The sequence below is a fragment of the Pygocentrus nattereri genome, chromosome 8 (assembly GCF_015220715.1).
Source record: "Pygocentrus nattereri isolate fPygNat1 chromosome 8, fPygNat1.pri, whole genome shotgun sequence".
NCBI lineage: Eukaryota > Metazoa > Chordata > Actinopteri > Characiformes > Serrasalmidae > Pygocentrus > Pygocentrus nattereri.
Genome location: NC_051218.1, coordinates 31,535,371 through 31,559,807, shown reverse-complemented (window position 1 = coordinate 31,559,807; position 24,437 = coordinate 31,535,371). Strand labels below are relative to the sequence as shown.

The 24,437-nt window shown below is 37.7% G+C and overlaps 2 protein-coding genes across 6 annotated transcripts in view; one reads left to right on the top strand and one right to left on the bottom strand.

Annotated features, from left to right (window-relative positions):
• neil3 (nei-like DNA glycosylase 3) overlaps positions 1–9,444 on the bottom strand; it is an 18,014-nt gene extending 8,570 nt beyond the window's left edge. Inside the window, exons 1-2 of the mRNA XM_017693376.2 lie at positions 9,254–9,444; positions 537–646 (exon numbers count right to left, since the gene is read on the bottom strand). Of these exons, the coding sequence (XP_017548865.1) occupies positions 537–646; positions 9,254–9,352 (209 nt within the window). The 5' untranslated portion in view covers positions 9,353–9,444. The remainder of the gene's footprint in view (positions 1–536; positions 647–9,253) is intronic.
• asb5a (ankyrin repeat and SOCS box containing 5a) lies at positions 9,333–24,437 on the top strand. Of its 5 annotated transcripts, none has more exons than XM_017693379.2 (8): positions 9,333–9,471; positions 11,754–12,048; positions 17,216–17,295; positions 18,350–18,457; positions 19,802–19,955; positions 21,948–22,082; positions 22,974–23,165; positions 23,287–24,437. In XM_017693379.2, exons 2-8 carry the CDS (start codon positions 11,856–11,858, stop codon positions 23,412–23,414), a joined length of 990 nt encoding a protein of 329 aa, XP_017548868.1. In that variant the 5' UTR covers positions 9,333–9,471; positions 11,754–11,855; the 3' UTR covers positions 23,415–24,437. The 5 variants fall into 5 exon arrangements, with proteins under 5 accessions (XP_017548868.1, XP_017548866.1, XP_017548867.1 ...); XM_017693377.2 differs by having other exon boundaries at positions 9,354–9,432; XM_017693378.2 differs by lacking the exon at positions 9,333–9,471 and adding an exon at positions 11,508–11,522.

Here is a 24,437-nt window from a genome sequence, read left to right as displayed (position 1 = left end):
CAGGTTTATACTGCATATATCTGAAAGTGTGATCATAATTAGATGGCACTGAAACTCAATTACAGTCCCTGCCATATTTACTGCGACCTATATCATCTGACATATCCAAAACATTTTGGCTCTCACTTTTATTGGTTTGATTTATAAGCAGAGCACACAATGAAACCAAAAGAAATCAAAAGGGTTTAAGTGAGGCCAATCTGCTTCATTATTAAAGTTTAATGCCACTATAATTCTCAAAGCGTAGATGACATCACGGCGGATCAGAGGGATCACTTTGAGAAGATATTCAAGTTACTTCATTACTTTATTTATTTAAGAAGCACAATACACACTAATATCATTATTTTGTTATGTACCAGATTCAGCCGAGTGGCTTTTTTCTATCACAGCAATATTTTAAAACATGAACTGCACAGCAGATCCAAGATACATATCAAACGTGGTCTCTTGGACTCCTGGCCACAAATTCCATACGTGAGCAGTTTCTCATTAAAATGTATGAACCTTTAAAGAACCATGGAATAATGACTTGCCTTAAAGCTCTGGGGCCAAAATACATGAACAGCTCTTTGCCCAGCGTCTGCACTCCGGTGTATGTGCATCCAGTGATGCAGTGGACAGAGGGACCAATGCCATCATTTCTCTGCAATGAGATTTAAAACAATGTTTGTCTTAAACTATATGCAAAAGTAAACATCTCCACTGTGATGCTTATTTACTTTTTTAGGCTAAACATTTCACATCCAGCTACTTTTGTATGGTCAGGATCAGGCAAGCAAGTAGGCTCATTCACTATGGCTGTGTTCAAAATAGCCTACCGTATACTGCTCATGTACTGCTTTTACCCAAACTTGGTAAGCAGTATTCAGTATGTGACCAACATGAATATCTCCAGAGTGCCAAAGATACCTGGATGATGTACTGCTCTAGTAAATCTGTAAAATTCAAACCACTTCATTTTTAAAGACATTTTCCATTTTATCAGGTTGTTACCATGTTATTCAATGGTCAGGAACCCCACAGATCAGGTATTATTTGGGTATTGGGTCATTCTCAGCACTGCAGTGACATTGACGTGGTGGTGGTGTGCTAGTGTGTGTTGCGCTGGTGCAAGCGAACCAGACACAGCAGTTCTGTTGGAGTTGGACTGAGAATAGTCCACCAACCAAAAATATCCAGCCAACAGCATTCTGTGGGCAGTGTCCTGTGACCACTGATGAAGGACCAGAGCATGACTAAAACAAACTGTGCAGCAGCAGATGAGCTATCGTCTCTGACTTTACATCTACAAGGTGGACTGACAAGGTAGTGTCTAACAGAGTGGACAGTGAGTGGACACAGTTTTTCAAAACAATGACTCCCACCCACTCTGCGACACAGTGATGAGACAGAGGAGCACATTCAGTGCAAGACTCAATACCAAACTGTACTGTTCATATGTGTAATAAATAAGAATTGTGTGTGCAATAACTCAGAGGTGGAATAATTTGAACTGCTTTATACTGTATGTTTCATATTTATTGTCACATTCACCGCCACTTTACTGTATTCATAAGAATTTAAATCTTGTGTACATGTTGCAAATTTCTCTTTTTGTTTTGAATTATTAAAGTGTTTATTTTAAATAAATGGTTGCAACTATAATAACTGCAATTTCCCTCTGAGATCAATAAAGTATTCTGATATGTAGAACTTGTGATTCTAAATAGAACCATTCCTTTTACTAAAGATGAGGGATGTGTATATGCCATTTAGAAAACAGCCTGTTTCCATTTCCATCATTCACTTAATTTTAACATAACACTATATAAGCTACCCAGTTAATCTTTGCCTCTGTGAAAGGACTCTGACCTCTGACTCTGTGCAGGGGGTCTAGGTCTTTCTCTCTGTTTCTTTTTCAGCTTGGTGTTCTCTTTCTTGTGGTTATTCATATGTTTGAATAAATTGGTTGTGTCGCCACAGTAGTAAACAGCTTTCTTATTATACATTACAGTTTGCAGGGCTTTACAGCCATAAAATATCTCCACACGTCACTCCTCTTCCTCTCGGTCACTCTATCAGAGAACTTATAGAAAGGAGAACTACCACTCTGGAGGTCGTACAAGATGGCGACTGGTGCAGATGCTCTTCAAGGTCTGTCTGATTAGCTCATCTTAATTTGCCTCTTATTTTGCCCTATATTTATTTATTTCCCTGCAGTTCAATGTAGGAATGTTGGGGACGTTTCCAACACAATCTCTGCAAAAAAAAAAAAAAAGACCAACAGTCTGAAACAGTTTGACTTGCTGCTCGTACTGGGGTGACTTGCTAGTGAAATGGAGAAAGTGAATAAAACACAGAGCAAAAGAAAAAAGAACAACATGGACTCTCTCTTGGACCACTCGTATTCAAACGAAATGAGCTCTGACGAGAACATTCAGCAGGATGGCAACATGGAGGCCAGCAGGAACCTATAAGACCCTCTGGAGGAGCTGCCGCCATCTCTTGCAAATACTCCCACAAAGAGTCCAGCGCCCAAAAAAGAATAAAGGGAAACCCTCGCTTAGCGAGCTCCAAGCCAACATCATCATGGCACAAAAATCAACGAAAGATCTGACAATCTTTAACGAATGATTCAGGCAAACTCGGACGAACTTGCTGAAATTAAAACCTCTCTGAATTTTGCTTTCAATGAAATTCAAGAGCTGAACAAAAGATAAAACCACTCTGAAAGTAAAGTGGAAATGACTGTTTCAACCCTTGATGAAAGGCTGTCAGAGCTGAATTGTTACAAGAGAAGGTGATGTCTACGTGGTTACCTGAAAAGGAAAGTAAGGATGTCAAAAGCAAAGTGCAGGATGTCTGCATGAGGCTGGCTCCGGTGTTGGAAGACAGCGGGAAAATGGCCATCGATGTTACCCACAGACTGGGCTGACATGAGGGAAACGGAGAACGAGCTGTGATCATTCTCTTTGCTTTTCGCTGGATCAGGGACTTGATCTGGACGAAGGCCAAAAACAGCGCCTACCTGAAGGAGCGTCAATTGCTTTTTGGGGAGGACCTTACAAAGTTGGAGAAACAAATGAGGTCTCTGCTCTGGCCACAAGTCGAACAAGCTTGCAAAGACGGTAAAAGAGCCTTTTTCCACGGAGTGCTGGCTTTTACAGATGCATTGGACTCTAAACTAAAAAGCTGGTAATTCCCCTGAGAGGGAGTGAACTCTAACTTTATGGCTGAAAACATTTCATAGCCTTTATAACCAAGTTTGCTTACCATGTGGGGCATTTTTGTTTTGAGAATTATGCGAGTGATGTTCAGATAAGTTCAGTACACTGAGTTACTCAGAATTAGTTTTTTGTTTCACTGAATGTTAGAGGGTTACGGGATTCACTAAAAAGAAAAGCTTTTTTTTTGTTATGTATAGAAAGCAAATGTGATTTCATTTTTTTTTTTTCAAGAATCTCATTCATCTCCTACTGATGTATCTTTTTGGAAAGCACAATGGGGTAAGGAAATTTGGTTTTCTCATGGATCCAATCATTTGGGTGGAATAGCTGTCCTTTGGGGTAAAAATAATGGGAAAATGTTGCATTTGTGATCTGAATGGTCATTGGCTAATTTTAGTAATTGTGTGTGATGAACAACTTATTCTTTGCAATATTTATGGACATAAAGGAAATAGGGATAACAATAATTTGTTTGTGGATATTGAAAAATATATAGGTAATTTTCTTGGCTTGTACCCAAAATCCAATATTATAACAGGGTGAGACTTTAACATAGTAATGAACAACCTAAAGGATAGATATCCAGCTAGACCTCATTCCCATAACAATTGTCTACATTTATTTTGTCTTAATTTAGACTGGTTAGACATACGGAGGGCAAAAAAATATTTACCTGGAAGAATAAGACTTTAAGTCTCCAGTCTAAAATTGATATGTGGCTTGTTATATGTTGATTTTATGATATGTTGACTTCGAAAGCAAAATTAAGACTACTGAGATAAATCCTGCCATACTCTCAGATCACAAGATGATAAAGATTCACCTAGTTTTGGAAGACAAACCATCTAAATAAAATATGGAACATAGTGGAAATTTAATAATCTTTTGTTAAATAATGAGGATTTGGTAAGGGGCATAAGTATTCTTATTGATAAATACTGGAAAATTGCTTTTTACAGTAAGGATATTGGGGAAAACTTGGCAGTTGTTAAAATATTAAATTAGATGTTTATGTTTGAAGTAAAGGGAAGGAGCTTGCTGTTATTAAAAAGAAAAAAAACAGTAAGAATACAAAATTTAATACAGAAAATATCAGCTATCTACAACAACCTTGGGGAAAATGCAATTGATTTTACAGAACTTGAATGTTTGCAAACTGAGCTAGATGATATTTATAAAGAGAAAACTAGAGGCGCTTTTATATGTTCTAGACAGAAATGGATGGAAGAAGGAGGAAAAAAAATTGTAGACATTTTTGGCCTTGAAAAAAGAAAGGTACAAAACACTGTTGAAAAAATTAAAATTGAGGAAAAAATATGCACAGACATAACTGGAGTTTCTGATTTTGTTGCTAACTTTTATAAAAACCTGTATAAAGTTTTACATCACCAAGACAGTACACAATTATTTAACTCACTTAGGAACCCTATAATTGCTGATGAAGAATTTAAAACAATTTACTCAGAAAAAAAAAACCTTTTTGGAAATAGTATTCTTAGACTGAAAAATAAATCACTGGGTAAAGATGGGCTGACTTCTGAATTTGATGTTATTTATTGATAAATCTCAGTCTTTGTTCTTGCAGTTTATGATGAATCTTTCATTAAGGGAGAGTTACCCCCTAGTTTGAAACAAGGGATTATTACTTTAATTCCAAAACCTTATAAGGATATATTGTTAATTGATAATTGCCATCCTATTACTCTCCAAAATAATGATTACAAAATCATCGCGTCAGTTTTGGCTGCACGTCTTAAATCAGGTTTAGACACTATTGTTAGTCAAAACCAATCTGGTTTTATAAAAGGTTGCCATTTTTCAAATAATATCCAAGTAATACTAGACCCAATTGATTATAGTGATCGCTTGAAAGGTAACCCTTTTATTTCTTGCATAAGATTTTCATGAAGCGTTTGACAGAATAAGCCATACATTTATTTTGATACTCTGCATTTTTTTTTTCTGGGCCATGCTTTTGTCCATATGATTAAAGCCTTATATAATAATATAAATAGTTCAGTGAAACTTGCTTATGGAATGTCACCCAGATTTTGTGTAAAAAGAGACATTCGCCAGGGATGCTCTATTAGCCCATTACTTTTCCTTCTCTCCACTCAAATTCTCTGCCTTTTAATTGAACAAAATTCATATAAGGGCATTAATATTGGGAGTGTGGAAATCAGAATCTCACAATTAGCTGATGACACACTGTTATTTCTTGACAATAAAGTGGAAGTCTCTAAAACTTTTGGTGCTTAATCTTAATCTTAATAAATGTGAGCTCCTTCCCTTAAATAAATGTGATGTCAACTCTATATGAAATATTCCAGTCAAAGATGTTGTCACTTACCTTGGTATTAAAATTACTAAAAATACTGAATATTTGAATGACTTTAATTATATTGCTATAGCCAACAGTGTACAGAAGAGGTTTAATACTTGGTTGGCCAGAGACTTATCCATACATGGTCGTGTCCTATTAAGCAAAGCAGAGGGGCTCTCCAGTGCTGCTTACATATTTTCTGCTTTAGAAGCACCTAAATCTGCTATGGGTCAATTAGACAAAATTATGTTCAATTTCATTTGGAGAAACAAATCTCACAAAGTGTCTTCAAAAAGAATATAGTAGACGGTGGTCTTAATGTTTTGGACTTCACCACACTCAACCAAACTATTAAAATTAACTGGCTTAAACGATTCTTTAAAAATCCTACAAATATATGGAATTCTATACCAAATCTACTTTTTGAAAAAGCTGGTGGATTAAATTTTTACTCATGTGCCCTTACAATGTAAATAAACTACCTATAAAATGATCAGCCTTTCACAGACAAGCACTGTTAAACTGGTTAATGGTATACAAACATAATTTCTCACCTCATCAGCTGTTACTTTGGAACAATAGATTATCAATAAGGGAAAATCACTGTTCTTACATATGTGGTTTAACAATAACATTTTGTTCATTCACCAGTCACTCAATGACAATCATAGTTTTATTTCTTACTCTGAATTCTGCAACAAATTTGGAACTATTGGTTCAAATATTGATTTTAAAAGGGTATGTGAATCTATTCCTGATGATCTTCCTTGCTTACTCAAAGGTAATTACAAGATTTCAGATGCCTTTTCTTTAAATAATTACATTATTTCTTTAAATGGGGTTGATACAGTAGATAAGAAGTGTAACAATGATTTTATTAGGAAGCTATTATCTCATAAATGTACTCCTTTAATAACCTGTAAGTGGTCAGCTAACAAAGGAAAAACAGTCGTTTAATTTGGACTCTTCCTTACAAATATGTTCTGAATAACAAAATAAAAGAGATGCTCTATAAAATTTTGCATGGGTGCTACCTGGTTAATGCTATTTTGAGTCATTTTTTTCATATAAGTGACGCTTGTGTTTTTTTGGAAAGGAGCTACTGAATCCATTGAACATTAGTTTTTTTATTGTGCATTTCCTTTTCTTTTTGGATTGATTTTTTTTTTTTAGACCTGAAGAGAAGATTTGGTAAGGAAATTCCTCTCAAGGCCAATATGTATTATATATTTTTCATGATCCTTTATTTAACCCTAAAGAAACATTTATAATAAATTTAATTAGAATTTCAGGTAAATATTATATACACAAAATTAAATTTGCTAAAAATATAACATCATGCCAAACTTATATACACTTATATACACACCCTGGTAAATTTGACAGATGAAAAATAAGAAATGTCATAAATCCACTGATACTTTGAAGCTTTTCAATTTGATTTGAAAATTTGATGTTTTTTTTTTCCTTTTCCTTATAGAAAAATAAGAAATGTCATAAATCCACTGATACTTTGAAGCTTTTCAATTTGATTTGAAAATTTGATGTTTTTTTTTTCCTTTTCCTTTTGTTGTTTGCTTTGCGTTTTGTTTCAGTTTATTATTTTGCTGGATATATGAATCGTGAAATTGACCTATTGCTGTTTTTGTTTACATTTGTTGAACTGTATTAAGTACGCACAAAAAAAAAGAAAAAAAAGAAAAGAAAAAGAACTACCACGCTGCAATGTCTTCTGGTTTTCTCAAACGCTAGAGGGCGCTCCCGAAGGAGTCCAAAATGAATGGGTTGATATGGAGCATCTGAGCAAAATCATAGTTTTAAATGCTTAAACATTTTTAATAAAAAAGAATGACATCATATCCTAAACACAGAACAGCATAAAACATTTAATGCCTCTGTTATATTTTAAGAGCTTTTAAACGCAAGTTATAGGAGTTCATATGGGGCAGTCATGGGCTGGAGGTTAGGGAACTGGCCCTGTGACCAGAAGGTTGCTGGTTCGATCCCCAGTGCCGACAGTCTATGACTGAGGTGTCCTTGAGCAAGACACCTAACCCCCAATTGCTCCCCGGGCGCCGTGGATAGGGCTGCCCATCGCTCCGGGCAAGTGTGCTCACTGCCCCCCTAGTGTGTGTGTATTCACTAGTGTGTATGTGGCGTTTCACTTCACCTATGGGTAAAACGCGTTTGTGGGATTTAAAAAAGTATCACTTAAAACTTAAAAGGCCCTCATGCACATTCATGACGTCAGTGAGTGCGAACAGCCAATGAGCTGCTCCGCTCGTCAATCATCATGCTCTAGCAATAATGCCCGCCTTCTGCTGCCCCAAACCCGTTTGCCTTAGAAAATAGGAATATATCGGTGAGGTTTCTTTGTTTTTTTAGTGAAATACATCCTTCTGATCATTTATTCCGAGAGCCATCAGACTCTTCAATTCCTCCAATCGGGGAGGGGAGGCTGCTGCTGACTGAGTTTAACCCAGTCACACTACATGGACATTATTCAACTACTCAACCGCTTAATTATTCACAATTACACTTCCCCAACCTCTCTTACACTCAAGTACATTTACTCATGGTGTGGCATTCATATATTCACTTTACAGAACTATATTTTTTACATGTACATATTAATAATTCTATGGCACATCAGTCACTTTTATAACCAATGTCGTTTGCACTTTGCTCTGTGAATTTATTTATTGGCTGTTAGAAAAATCTACTGCACTACTCCATCTACAGATAGTTCTTTACCTTGTACAGAAAGTTTTTATACCCTTATATATTTTCTATTGTTCTGTGTTTGATAGATGTTGAATATGTTTCCTACTGTATTGTGTTGTTGCTGCTGGATGCCTAAATCTCCGAGTGATTAGAAACTATTTTAACTTGTCGTTTTTAGCCGTTGAGCTCCATTTACTCCCATTCATTGAGGACTCACTCACCTCTGCTGATTAGCAGTCCTGTTTCCATATAACGGAATAAAGTGTGACCAGGCTCCTCATAAACCGGCTCTGACTCCATCACTGCAGCCTATAAGTGTCTGCTCAGCGCCGCAGAGTCACGTGACAGCACGACAACAAACAGTAAAGCAGGGATGAGGAGGAGGAGCAAACTGTGTATGCACGATATAAAGGAGCGGTATTTGCCCCGACTTGTCTACTCAATGTTAATTCAGTGTTAATTTAGCCTTACCTCAAGCCTGTTACACAGACTCCGCTGAATATTGCTACTTAAGGTGAACTGGGCCTTTAAAATACACATTTCAATGCTAGAGTGATTTAGACCAAGTTTCCTATCTGCAGTTTTATGTTAGAGAACTACCTACAAATAAACGACACAGCAGGACATTTGAACATTCTGAAGGTAGGTTAGCAGCACACCTGAGCTAGACCAGGTAAAGAAACATTTACAGTCCCAGCACTTAATATAACACAACAGTACATGCTACATGAGTTAGACACAGACACAGATAAGAGGCTTTGGTTGGCTTCCTACTCGCCAGCTCCTTGCTCCAGTTTTCCCGGTCCACCTTAAATGGTGCCACTGTTACATTCTAGCGCGAGCGGAAATTCAAACAAGCAGCTGGCGAACAGCAAACTGACTTCAGCTTCGCGATACTGATCCAGGCAGGAACCCGAGCAGAGGAGAACGTCCTTCTGCCGGTTCCTGCAGTAGTGAGATTAAAGCAGAGCACTGCGGCTCAGTCTCAGACACTCACAGCTGCGGAGGCGCCGCTCACTTTTACCACCTTCTGTCCTTTTTGGACTTTCGCGCGGATTCTCTCTCCATTCAGGGTGCATCCGGGTCCTTCCACCATCTCTGCTTCAGTCCACTGCGCCTGCGCGGCCTGAGCTCAGGAACGTCAGTTTCCAGACATGATCACGTGGAGAGGAGAGGGTGTGTTTACTTTCTGTTTTAGTGACGTTTGGCTACTTGGTAAGTAGAGAAGACCTGTCTGTGTGTCTGTTATTATTCTGTCTATTTATGTAGCTATGTGCCTGTTTATGTAGCTGTCTGACTGTGTACCAGTCTCTGTATATATGTAAGGTATCAGGCTATCTATCTATCTGTCTGTCAGTCTGTATATTAGTCTCTGTTTCTATATCTATGTTATAGATATCTATGTTAATCTATGTTAAGTGATACTTTTTTAATTCCACAAACGGGGAAATTCCACCTCCGCATTTAACCCATCTGTGAAGTGAAACACCACATACACACTAGTGAATGCGCGCACACACACTAGGGGGCAGTGAGCACACTTGCCCGGAGTAGTGGGCAGCCCTATCCACGGCGCCTGGGGGAGCAATTGGGGGTTAGGTGTCTTGCTCAAGGAAGCATGCTCAGTCATGGACTGTCGGTGCTGGGGATCGAACCAGCAACCCTCCAGCGCACGACTGCCCCCAAAGGTTATCTATCTGTAAGTCAGTCTTTGTGTCTGTATATATGTAAGGTATCAGGCTATCTGTCTGTCTGTGTCTGTCTGTATATTAGTCTCTATTTCTGTATATACGTAATGTGTCTATGTAGGTTATCTATCTATCTGTAAGTCACTCTCTGTTTCTTTATATATGTAATGTATCTGTGTATCTGTTTATCTGTCATTTGTAGAAATGGCATATTTAAGTAAATAAATAATTAAACAAGTGGGCTAATAATTAGCCCATTATCATTTCCAGTCAAAAACAGGCATTAAGTACAAGTTATTCATTATTTATCGTCAGGTAAAAAAAGCAGAAATATGTGTTTAGCAGAAAAAAAATCTGTCTATCTGTCTACACTACATGTCCAAAAGTCTGCAGACTCCAGTGTTTCTTCTGAAATGAAATGTATTAATAGTGAGTTTGTCCTCCTTCGCTGCAGTAACAGCCTCTTCTTGGAAGGCTTTACTGTAGATGTTGGAACATTTGTGAGGATCTGATTGAGCACTAGTGAGGTCATTTACTGATGTTGGGTAGTCAGTTCTGGATCACTTCAGCTCATCCCAAAGGTATTGGATGAATCTCCATCACTCCAGAGAACGCGGCTCCACTGCTCCACAGCCCAGTGCTGGGAGGCTTTATACCTTTCTAAATGTTGTTCTAAATAACCTCCTCACAGTAATGCAATGATGCCCCCTGCTGACTTTCTGTAAGACTTCGCTAATGATTATTATTCTATTTTTTACTAATAATTACAGAGCAATATGAAAAGCAATTAAATACATGCAAAACATAAAAAATACTTAAATTAATTGGCTAACAATTACATGCATCAATAAAAACAATATCGACTCAGTACAGTGTTTTATTTAGAAAACAAAGCCTAAATCATTGAACTTTTAATTTTGCAGCTATGCCGATTAAATAAATTGACAAATAAACAAATAAATGCATGTATACATAATTAAAGCTAAAACAGACTCAATGTTTTATATACAGGACTGTGCAAAAGGCCAGTCATTCATTTAATTTCCACTGATAATAGCCATATTAATTTTTCAGCATCAGTAAAAAGCAGAAAATTTGCATTACCAGACAATTACACAGAATCATCCACGACTAAATCTAATATCAGCTGTTTGAGTATTCACTGTGTCACTCTTCACCTTTATTACAGCTTCCATTCTTTTCAGGAGACTGACTTTCAGTTTCTCAAAGAAATCTGCAGACACACCTCCAGAGTTCAGTCTTAGAAGCTGGTTGAATTTTCTGAAGTAATCAAACACTTTCAGTGATGTTGAGGTCTGGGCTCTGGGGTGGTCAGTCCATTGTCCAGCTTCTTTGTTTGATGTGTCCGTCTCCTTTTCTCAGTGAGGTCTTCTTGACAGCTGCACATCCTTTCAGACCCATAGTGCTGAGTTGTCTTCTCACAGTGAAAGGATGGACAGAAACACTTGTGGATGTTTTCAGATCTGAAGCAGATTGATTTTCTCCTCTCTCTCAAAGATGAAGGCTTTGTGCTGTTTATCTGATGGGGGCAGTTTTGGTGTCTACCAGGTCTTCCAGGTGGTTGTTAGGAGTCTCATTTTCTCTTGAGCTTTTAATCAGTTTTGGAATAATTACAATTACTAAAAACTCCATTTTGGAAGCTCCTATGTTTTCTATTAAATATCTCCTTCAGCCATTATAGATGTAAGATAATCATCTCATAAATAATGCATAAAATTATAGAATTGCTTTGTTTTCCATATATTTAATTCACTTGCAATAATTAATGTTTTTTTTTCTGTCTTCTAGTGCTATCTGAAGTTGCAGTGACTGCCCTTGCTCTTGGGGGGCACTGTGGGTCAGCCAGCAGAAGAACCCACCACTAAGCACCGGAGTTCCTCACACTCAGCCATGTCGGAGAGCTCAGAGGAGTACAGGCCATTTGCGGCGCAGCTGTCCAATGTTTACTTCACCATCCTCGCTCTGTTCTGCTGCAAACTCTTCATCAGGATCACCCTCAACCTGCTCACACATTTCTACATCATCAAAGGGAACCGCAGGGAAGCGGCCCGGATATCAGCTGAGTTTTACGGCCAAGGGCATGGTAAGAAAGGCCACTCACGTCACACCCCAGGGCAGAAGGGCTGCGGGTGGGGTGTTTACCTTGTTTACCCTTTTACTGTGAGTTACAGACACAAGGAAAATAATTAATGCATTTGGAACTGATAGAAATAGAAACTCCTCTTTGCACTGCCAGTTCTTTTTAGTACAGTTATGTGTTGCATGTTGTTTACAGAGAGTCCATAATTTAGATACAGTGGGCTCCACATTGACTGATCTCAAACAAACAGGTTTAGATTTTGAAAAGTTAAAAAATAACAAATAAAATGAAGAATAAATGTTCAAAATTCAATATATTTCTAGCTCACTCCTCACATTTAGGGAAATTTGTGAAATTGAACATGCTGTGCTGTTTGTACTAAAAGATCAGATTGTTTTCAGTCTGGTGCCTTCAGGTGAAGCTCATGATCAGATGCCTCTCAGGTGGGTTTGATCTGCTGTTCAGATATTTCCACACAAACTTGCATAGTCCATGCAGCTGGACTGGACTCACCATAAGGAGGACACACCATCAAATACTATGTACAGAAGAAATTCTGAAATGTTGCAATTTCAAAGATTGTACTTTTCACAATGACTGTTATGCTGATATCATTTCTTATGAAAAAGCTTTGTATTAAATTAGAAAGGTGTGCAAAATAGATGCATTTTCACCAGTGCTCTGAGAATTCTGGAGCCCTTTGTAAGTATGTAAAGAACAGGGAAAAACTACTGTTAATATACACCTTTAAAAAAGATGGTTCTTCAAGGGTTCTTTTGTATAAATAAAAATAATGCATTGCCACGACTTAGTAAGGCGTGGGAGTGAGATAATTATCTTGGGGTCATGACCACAGTTTTAAGAAGGCATGACCTCGTTCCCACCACTTACTAAGTTGTGGCCACAACTTAATTATCTCACTCTCACCCATTACTAAGTGAGGATTATCTCACTCTCACCCATTACACATTAGGAACTTGTTCCCAAACATTAGTAAGTTGTGGCCACGCATTATTTTTATTTATATCAGATGTGCCTAGCAGGGCTCCACAGATATCTGATATTATTCATGTATATATCTGCTATTGTCGATAAATAAACATTCATAAAATGTAGAAATTGGGACTAAATCTAGTTTAACATTACAGAGAAATATATCATGTATTTTTAGGTTACAAATGCAGCAAAATAAAAAAAGACATTCAAATTCATATTTCATATTTCATATAATGAAATTGCTCTCAGCTATGCTGATATTTGACCACCTATTAGACCACAGGGAAAGTGTGTATGTTAATAATTTTATGTTAGACATTGATGTTTTAATTTCATATACTACCATATTACATCCACAAACTTTTGATGAGCAGTGTCTGCTTAGCTATACATCAACAATCCTGCATTTTCAGCATTCTCCCTCATCTGTCCTGTGTTATGACACCACAGCATGCTCAGATCACATGACCTGAGGCCAGCCTTGCATGCTGGGAGCCTGCCAATGCACAGAACGCTGGTTAATGCACAGAGTGGAGTATTAATAGAAATGAGGCCATGTTATCTGATTCCTCCTCTCTGCACCCCCAGCAGAGCAAACAGGCTCATCTGCAGACCAGCAGTGAACCAAAACCGCAACTGTACTGGAAACTGAGAATCAATTGTTATAAATTATAATACTGTTCAATTAAATGTGTGTTTATTGTTTCGCTACAATATCATTTTCTGGCTATTAAATGTATTTTTAAAAAATACATTTAAAATGTATAATCAGGTTTACGGATGTTGAAATCTCTTCCTAAAGAATCATCAGATAGAACTGAATTGCAGTGAAACATGAGATTTCAAAATATATTGAATTGTTTATTTCCGAAAAGATTGTTAAATTGAATCATGGTGAAATAAGATTTCATAATTGAATCTCATTGAATCATTTTCTAAAGATTCAAACAAGGTCAACTTTTGGAACTTCATGATGCAACGAATCACATCAGAATTCAATCAATTTGAAGTGTGAGAACATTTGAAATTTCTTTATACATTATGCAAGAATCAAATTTTAAATTTCACAATGCTTTGAGTTGTTTTCTGAAGAACTGCAATCGAATTGAATTAAAATCAAAATTGAAATTTCATAATGTAGCAAATATTTTCCTAAAAAATCTGAATCAAGTTGAATTGAATCATGTGAGATTTTGTGATACAGTGAATCATAATAAAGAAATAATCATAATTGAATCATATAGGCTTGTAATGTCATGATGCATTGAATCACCCTCTATTGAATCATAATGAAATTTAACCCAAATATGACAGACCTTCAGATTTCATGATGCATTGAATCATTTTGTGAAGAATATAATTAAAGAAATAAATAAAAATAATTGAATCAAACAGAATGATAAAAGTTGAGATTACATGATTCATTAAATCATCATGTGAATAATCATAATTTAACCAAACAATCATTGTAAAATTTGAGATTTTATGATGCACTGAATCGCTAACAAATCATAATGAAATTCGACTGAATCATGAAATCTAGATGTCATGATGCTTTAAATCATCTTCTGATGAGCTGTAGTTGAACTGAAGCATGGTCAATTGTTATGGAATTGAATCTGTGTGAGGTCAGAAGTGTAAACCCCTCTGAGCAGGCGGTGCTTAAGGTGATGGGGTGGGGTGGTGGGGGGGAGGGGGGGGGGGGTTTGATGGCTTTTAGTTACAGCAGCATGAGACCAGCTCTGGGGTAAACAAGGACAACTTCAGTGAGCTGCAGATCAGGGAGAGAGGGGCTTCAGACTCATGGGAGAGACGAAGGCTGGCTCTTAACTCGTCAACTTAAGTAGAGCGGCGTAGATAAAAGCAGTAGACAGAATCAGACACTCTTTTTGTTCTTTCTTGTCTGCCCCAAGAGTATGATGTAAAGAGAAAACATTCTCCTTTCAAAGTGGAAGTCTTGCTGAGTTGGTTAACCAGCCAAGGTTGGTGTGTGATGTTATTGTGTGCAGGCAGTGAGGCTTTTTTTTTTTTTTTTTTGTCCCTGCAGGAAATAATTAGACACATTTGCTTGATAGACACTGTTTTAGTGCATGACATTTTGTGTGCTCATGTGACAAGTGCTGAGGTAGAGACGGGTGTTGGTTTGCACGCTTGCTGTATTCACAGCAGGACAATCTGTAAGCTGGATCTGCTCTAGAACTTCGTTTTCACTTTGGCAGGAAGTAGGACAAAGCAGTTGTTTGATCTAGGGCTGTGATGATATTTTATCAGTATTGTGATAAATTTCATCACAGTACTCTCTCACCTGCACATCAGAAAAAGACAGATTTGGACCAATTATAGACAACAAAAACAACAAACTGTGTGCAGTAACTACATAAACTGCATAGCAACAAGTAGCCAATTGGATTTTCTGCTAAATAAAGTGATTCGGATGTAAACAAAGTCATTCAGAGTGGTTTAATGTGAAATGCTTCATCCTAGAATAACTAACTTAATAATAATAACTTAAGTCAGAATTGTTTACAGTGGTGGTGATAGGAACCAGATGTCCACCTCAAAAAGCTCCCTCACAGAAAGTTATTACATGAAATGATTATGAATACACTGCCTGATCTCAGAGACATTATTTCTTGGACCCAAATATGTTTATCATAGTGGTGTGGTACACGCAGGACATTGTGAGGCAAAACAGACCCCAATGAAAATGTATTTTGTATAGAGTTTCCACTATTTTACCATTATCACCTTGATCCCTGGCTCCTATCACCACCACTGTAAGGAAATAAGAGTCTCTACAAAGAGCAATTTCACACAAACCACTGAATGACTTTCACCTATAAGTGTGACTTTACTGTTTTGGTACTTTATTGGAATGACTGCTTCATATCAAGATACATATTGAAAAGAGTGTGATGTTATATTTTGTGCAATATCGCCCTCATTTCAGCTCTTGTGGAGACAGTTAAAGACAGTATTAGGCAGTTTGCGCTGTGCTGCTGTGTTAGGCTGAAGTGCCACTTGCTCAACAGCACACATTTGTGTAAATGAAAGAGAAAGATGGAGGAAGAGCACGATGATGATGATGATGTTTGGAACGCATCCGCAGTTATTCTGGATATTGACTCAGGTGTGTATCAAATGTCAGCTCAGGTGTTTTGAACTTCATTGACAGATGTAGACACTGAAGAAGTTCAGCACCGATTTGATTCCAACAAACGTTTTAGTTTTAAAGGTAATTAAAACATTAGTTAACAGCAGTCACCCCAAATGTAGTCGGTCAGCCAAGACATGTTTGGTGTCTCAAAGTATGCAAGTTTGTTTAATCCATGTTTACACACTCTTCAAGAAAATGATAGTCCTTCAAGGTTTCTTTAGTAAAAGCAATGGTTCTGTTCAGAGCCATGAGTTCTAAATAGAAAAGTGCATACACTTTTCATGATGAAATGGTTCTTCAGCCTGATGTACACTCTTAAAAAAAGATGGTTCTTCAAGGTTTCTTTAAAAAAGAAAATGGTTCTATAACAGCCATAAACACTCAAAGAAGAAAATGAGCTGCAGGTGGTTCTATATAGAACCTTTTCAAAAAGGTTCTGTATGTAACCATCCTCAGAATGTGCTATAGATGTTTCTATATAGAACATATTTGTTCTAGATAGCACTCAAAAGGGTTCCCCTTTTATTACATTCTTTGAGTGTTCATGGTTCTTTATAGAACCATTTTCTTTACTAAAGAACCCTTGAAGAGCCATCTTTTGTAAGAGAGTATAATGTGTCATATATGGTTCTTAATAGCACCAACATGTGTTCTGATATAATTATGATGTCAAGCTTGTAACACTAGAAGAACCCTTTTTGGTGATAAATGGAACCTTATACAACACATCCTACATCAGTCTGAGGAACCATTCACCATGCAAAGAACCATTTAAGCATGCAACTGGTTCTAGATGGAACTCATGGTTGTGAATAGAACCATTGCCTTTACCAAAGAACCCTTGAAGAAGCAGATATGATTTTTTGAAGAGAGTGTAAACATGGATTAAACCAACTCGCATACTTTGAATTTGTTGTGTACAGTGTGGAGCTGCATTGGCCTTGTTGTTCCAGCTAAACCCAAGCTTGCCTTGGCTGATCAACTACTACTGTTCCTTGTGTTCATGTTATCGTTTAGGGTCGTGGGCTGACCGCTCCCCACTGCATGATGCTGCAAGCCAGGGACGACTTCTGGCCTTGAAGACTCTCATTGCCCAGGTGAGTGACCCTTTAGTGTGTGCTTCTAACACTAGTTTGGAAAGGAAAACTGTCAACTCCTTATTTAGACAAAATTTAATCTTCATACTGAGGAAGATACTTTGATAACCATGAGGATAAATATACACAAAGCAAAACAATATACAGAGAGCTGATAATGATGAAGTTAATCTTCTCCATTTTTTTCTTACCCAACAGAAAAATAAGAGTGAAAAGCAAACATTATAGACAGAGACAGAGTGTGGACAAACTTTAAATGTAGTGTAGTTCTGAAAGATCACTGCTGACACCATGTGGAAATCATGAGCACCGCAGCTGTGCATTTTCCAAGAAAAGCAGCATAAAGAGTCAGTGTTGTGTTTAAGGGACAAGCATTTGCTGATAAATGGTTTTCAAGCTTCAATATATAAACTTTAAGATTTACGAGGTTGTATTTCTCAGTGTTATTTGCCACAGAGAAATCTGCTTCCTAAGGTGGGAAAATCTGAGCTAGGCCTTTGTCCAGCAACAGCTAATCAAATTACCACGGTAACAGCCTCCAGTTAGAGTAAAAATTAATTTCCCAGCAGTTTGAAAAAATATGTTGTTCATTTGTGGCTTTATTTTGTGCAAAACAGCATTATTTTGTACCAAAGCTATGGTACGGTGTCCGTTTTGGGATTCTCACACCACAGTATCAGGTTTCAGACTGTCCTTTATTACTTGGTTCATTAGTGTTTCATGACCAAATTAAAGATGAGAGTATAATACAACTACAAATTTTTCTGAACATTTATTGTGTTCTTTTATTTTCTAAAATGAAGAGTATTTATGATATAAATTTGGTTAGGCTCAAGGCTCAACTCACGCAACACATCCTACATCAGTCTGAACTCACACAATAAAAAAAATAACAGCCCAGATTAAACGTTTTAACGTTAAGAGGACTTTGTTCCAGGCACCAGCCTAGTAAGATCAATATTTAATTGAAACTATTGAGGACAGAAATGTTGCTTTATATTAAAAATGTTCAAATGAGCTCTTCTTGTGGAATGACTTCTCTCCCCACCCTCAGGGCCACAGTGTGAACGCGCTGACGATAGACCATGTGAGTCCTCTCCATGAAGCCTGCATCGGGAATCATGTGTCCTGTGCAAGAATGCTCATCGATGCTGGAGCCAACGTTAGTCACTGCAGGGCCTGATTGGTAACCCTTGATTAGAAGTCACCTAATCTGACATAAACATAATGCTGCATCTTCCAGTGCCTATACAATCTTATACAATACTGTGCCATACTGTATGATAAACCAAAAAATGTACTAATTATAAGTTGTATTGCATGATAATTTAGCATAAAGTCAAAGGGAAAACAATGTCACCTGTCACACCAAATGCAGTCAGTCAGCCAGGGCATTTGATGTACTTCTCTGTACGTTTGTCTACATTGATAAACAACAGCATGTCTACAGTATCAAAAAGCACATAATCAAGTCTATCAACAAACATTCATAGTGGTTTGATGTGAAATGGTTCAGACTTCTTTACAGTAGTGGTGATAGGAACCAGGGGTCACCATGACAACACAAATATAGAAATTTTATTTACTATCCAAAATCACCAGTAAACCTACATGTGTCTTCCGAGATGTGTAAAAACTGGAAAAAATATATTTTCTTTGTGGACCATTTTGCCTGCAAGTATCCCTGCACAATGAATGGATTAGAAAACATATGTTTTGTATCCGAAGTTTATCTCGGCTGTTGTAAAACAATATCTCAGACATAAGGCAGTGTATTCATAGCTGTTTAATATAATAACTTTTAGAGGTGGATGTCTGGTTCCTATCACCACCACTGTGAACAATTCTGACTCAGTAAGTTTGACTGGATCATCAAACCACTCGGAGTGACGTTTTTAAAAAATCAATGGCATTCCCTTTCAAAACCTCCTCATGGATTGAGGCAAGGTGAGACAATTAGCACACAGTTAGCACCATGCTAATTGGTGGGGTATAAGCTTCCATTATTTGCCATGTTAGCCTCATAACTTCAGACCTAAAAGTAAAAATCTTGCTGAAAAAACCCATAGAAACCATTAAGTGTTTCTGTTAGCTGCTGATGGTTTGTAATGTAGCTGCTGATGATTTGTAATGTGCTTCGGCTAGGTCCTAATGGTTTAACAGGTGACCAATGTCAGATTTGAAATTAATTTGGTTTCCTAAAGGGATCTAAAGGTCTTCTACTGGACTACAGTGGTCTCTGCTGGAAACAAAATCCTATTAGAAAGAAAATTCATTAGGTTTCACTCATAATTATTTTCCCTGCTGAAAAAGGATAAACAAGCTTCAGACACCAAACATGTCTTGACTGATTGACTGCATTGGGGTATATGGGAGGGGGGGGGGTGTAAATGAAATAGTTTCACTTCTTTATAGTTGTTTCTTCTTATGTTTCTGCTTTTAACAGTGATCTATGAGTTTTCTTGGTGCTGAGTCTGTGTGTATGGATGCATGTGTTTGTGTTCAGGTAAATGTTACATCCATTGACGGTGTGACCCCCCTGTTTAACGCCTGTTCGACCGGCAGTGTGACGTGTTTGGAGCTACTGTTGGAATGTGGAGCCAGACCACAGGCCATGGCCCCGTGCCAACCGTCCCCCATCCATGAAGCATCCAGCAGAGGTATAGGAGACTAGAGAGTAGTCAAAGAAATAAAGGAATAGCTTGATGAAAAATCAGATTTAGCCCCCTTGGATTTCCACTACCTCAAACATAATTGATCAGCCAAGACATTGGCATCTAAACTTTTCTTCTGTAGGGTCATGCCATACCTTTTAAATAACTAGTATATACCTTTTAAGTAACAAGTTTAACTACCAATTATTTTTCATGTTTTCATGTTTTTCTTTATCAGTTTTCTCTCACTACAATATTCAGCATGCATTATGCAATTACATCATACAAACATGAAATCCCTGCAGTGTCCCAATCCTGACTACTAGCCTCTGATCTAGCTTTAGGCCAGAGGTTGGCAACCCAAATGTTAAGAAAAGCCATTTTGTCCTTTTAACAGAAATCAAACCACCGTTTTGTCCATTTTATCATCTTGGCTGTAAATATGTCCCAGTATGTGCTAATGTACTAGTATAGTCTTAAAATATACTTTAAATGAAATTGCAGACTCACTTTCCTCTTCTTTAAGTTTTAGCTCAGCTGAATCTGCTTTTCTCGCATCTCCAGCAGGAAACCATTACACTCAAAAGTTCTACTTTTAAAGAGGCTGAAGCCAGCTTCTTATTCACCAGCTTCTGGTTTGAATTTTCCCGTTCCACCTTAAATGGTGCCTAATGCGCCAGAATGTAACTGCTGCACCATTAAAGGTGGAACGGGAAAATTTTAACAAGAAGCAGGTGAATGAGAAGCTGACTTCAGCCTCACCACTTTTAGTGTTTGACAGTTTCTTGTTGCAGATTAAACATATAAGCACTCCAGCTAGTTTCCTGATAAGTGCAAATAAGTCCAGTTGTCTCCAAAATATCAATGCGCATCTTAAATCTCTCTCTTTGCCGTTATGTTAACTACTAGCTAGGCAAGATTGTTTTCTGCACTGCTTTGTGACCAGCAGTCTGTGCACCAATCCTCAGGGTTAAAGGGTGAATTAGTAGTTATACACTAACTCCAGCATTTAAGACCATTTATTGTTAAAACTGTGTTAGAACGATCAGCAGAGCTTTGTTTTACTGCAAAGGAGGATTATTTTATTTAACCTAAAAAATCTAATTCTACTGAGGAGCTGCAACAGGATAGTAAAAGAGCCTGCTATAGGCTAATTAATGCAATCTTGCATTAGTGTGACTTTATACTTGGTGGTCGAACAAAATCATGAAGAAGACTGAAATTCTGTCTTTATTTAGCACAAAATGTACACCAGAGAGTCCTTACCTTTTAACCCTGTAGAGAAAAGAGGCTAAACAAAGGTATGGTATCTAGACAGCCATCTAATTTGCAGCCATCTAATTTAAATGTAGCTTATTTTCCTCCTCATTTGACGAGTCATTGAGTTATCCATTCTTTCTACTGTAATGATAACATTTTAAAACAGGCTGCCCCCCAAAATCCATCCCAAAACAGCTGCAGTCTCTGCAATTTCTTCCCACCTTCAAGATACACCAGAAGATGAGTAGACATATTTAAGATGTAGTGATGGGTAGATTTTTTTCTTTTGCCCAAAGTTTCCCTTTCAGTAACTCTAATAGACTCGATTTTGTGGTTTCTGACGCTGAATGACATACTGTTATCAAAATTCAAGCTTCAAGTTGCAGCTACTGTTTTTAGCTATACTAACTTACTTTTTTCCATGTTTATAGATTACAGTGTGTCATGCAGTGTCAGAAACCATCAAGCTTATTAGAGATTACTGAACAACTACACCTGGTTTGAGGTGATCGTGTGATGTTTTAAGCATGCAGTTAGCACTATGCTAATTGCTGAGGTATATGTTTTGATTACGTTAGCTACATTAACCTTGTATCTCTAGTGCTAAAACTAAGGAAGGATCACTACATTATGAGTAAGAGGGACAACCAGGCAAATTTGGTTTAAATAGCACTTTTAAGGCTAGTTTTGGTTTGTTTTCTGCCTGGTGAGTTACTGATGAATTGGACTCCTCCACAGGCCACAGTCAGTGTGTGGAGGTGCTGATCTCATGGGGTGCAGATGTGGATTATGAAACCCGCAACATGGGCACTCCCCTCTACACGTCCTGCCGATGCAGAGAGTTTGTCTGCGCTCGCAAGCTGCTGGACGGAGGTGAAGCTTTTCTCTTCAGTCCATCTCAAATACTGCTGAGTAACTGCTGCACTGCTGCACTGGAAACACAAAATCTAGGTCCTGTAACCTAGAGGGTGTACAACAAAGCAGGAATTCTACATAAACTTAAGCCCAAAGTGAAGATCATCCAATAGCTCATTAGCTGTTTAATAGTGAGTTTGTCCCCATTTGCTGTAGTAACAGTCTCTACTCTCCGGTGAAGGCTTCACACTAGATGTTGGAACATCGCTGTGAGGATTTGAATGCGCATTAGTGAGGTCAGGGAATTATATTGGATGGTCAGTTCTGGATTACTCAGACTCATCCCAAAGGTATTGGATGGAGCTTCATCACTTCAGAGAGCACAGTTCCACTCGGCATCCATGTGACATCCCTAGATCCATGTGTCACTGCTCCAGAGTGTCCCATTCTATTGGTCAATGCTTTTCTATGTCGATTGTCTTTTATATGGAAGGTAGATGATGGTGAAACAGTAGTAAATCTGAAAAAATATGGTTTATTTGGGGGCCGTTGCACTATGTGTGCACCTCTGCAATCTTAAAACAATATCTCAGATGTCATCAGGCAGTGTATTCATAACCATTTCATGTAATAACTGTCTGTGAGGGAGCTTTTAGAGGTGGATGTCTGGTTCTTATCACCACCTCTGTAACAGCTCTGACTAGAATGGAGCATTTCACACAGAACCACTCGGAATGACTTTGTTTACATCTTAACCATTTAATTATTCAGAATTTTTTTTTACAATTGGGGAATTTCCCTTTTAAAGAAGCTGAATTAACTCAGTAAAATGGATGTCTGGAGACTTTTAAATCATTGATGGATCAAATTTTTCCTTGCAACAACCATCTTTCCTGGGTCTGTTCTCAGGAGCGAATGTTCAGAGAGGCAGGCTGATGGAGACTCCTCTGCACGCAGCAGCTCAGCGGGACAGCGTGGGAATTGTGAAGCTGTTGCTGGAGTTTGGTGCTGACGTTAATGCTCGAAACTTGAGCTTTAAACGGCCGGTGGAGGTGGCACCTCCTGGAGGACTCACTGAGGGATTCTTGCTAATATATGAGGGTGAGGCTCTTCTCCTGCTGAAATAAAGTTTCCATGTATCTGACCATATGTCTTGGATGCTGATCAAATTACATAGGCTCTTTATTGAATCTTTCCTCTTCTGTCCTGTTTTGTATTCCAGCCACGCCCCGGTCTCTGAGCCAGTTTTGCCGTCAGCAAATAAGAGAGTGCCTGGGTCGAACCAGACTCCACCTCATTCCACACCTACCCCTCCCTAAAGCACTCAAGAAATTCCTGCAGTACAGATAGCATTAGAGATAACATTGTCATGTACACTGAGTGTCCAGGTTAATATCTCCACTTTCCTTGGACCTACACGGATTGTCCAGTTTATCAGAAACCTCTACTAAATAGCTCCAGATGTACGTCTACATCTTGCACCTTTATGGTAGGTGTTTCTAATAAACTGGCCAATTAGTGTAAATAGTGGATAGAAAAAGCTGGCAACTCTGTGTGCATCAGCTTGCTATATATTACTGCTATATACTTTTGTTTTCTTTAAAAAATTAAGATGAGTTACTGAAACAATGTAACCTTGATGTGACGGTGGAAAGACACAGATACATAAGCTATGCAAAACATTTGAAAAGCTGATGCCTCATATGGAAAAGGAGTGTGTGTGTAAACTGTACTTATCTGACACATTTGAAAATTCTTTAGTGTTTTAAGTATAATTTGGAATTAAACAGAATATTTCAAATATATTTCACACATATAAAATACATGTCCATGTATTTATTTTCCATATAGGACAGATTCATGAATTTTATGTTCTAGTTTGAATTCACATATGTTGTACATTCTTTTGGAGCCCCTGTCAAGGAATGCCCACAAATTAATATATTGAGGCCACTAGCAATTTATTGGCCACAATATAGTAAATAGTAGCTTCAGTATGTTAATTTGTAGCCTCAGGTTATTTATTTGTGGCCTTAATATATTCATTTGTGGCTTGAAAATTATTAATTTGTGGCATCTACATATGTATTTGTGGCCTCAATATAATATTGTTTGGCCCCAGTATAGCATTTAGTGACCACAATATTAACGTATGGCCTGAATATAGTGATTCCTAGCCTCAAGATATCAATTCTTGACCTCAAAATATTAATTCATGGCCTCAATAGTAACTTATGGCTTGAGTATATTAACATGTGGCCTTTGTCTTATTGAAAAATAATCTCCATGTCACCTTAGGAGCTCCGTACATTATGTTCAGGAGAGCGTAATTACTCTTGGCCATACATAATTCAATAAACATCTCTGTCACAG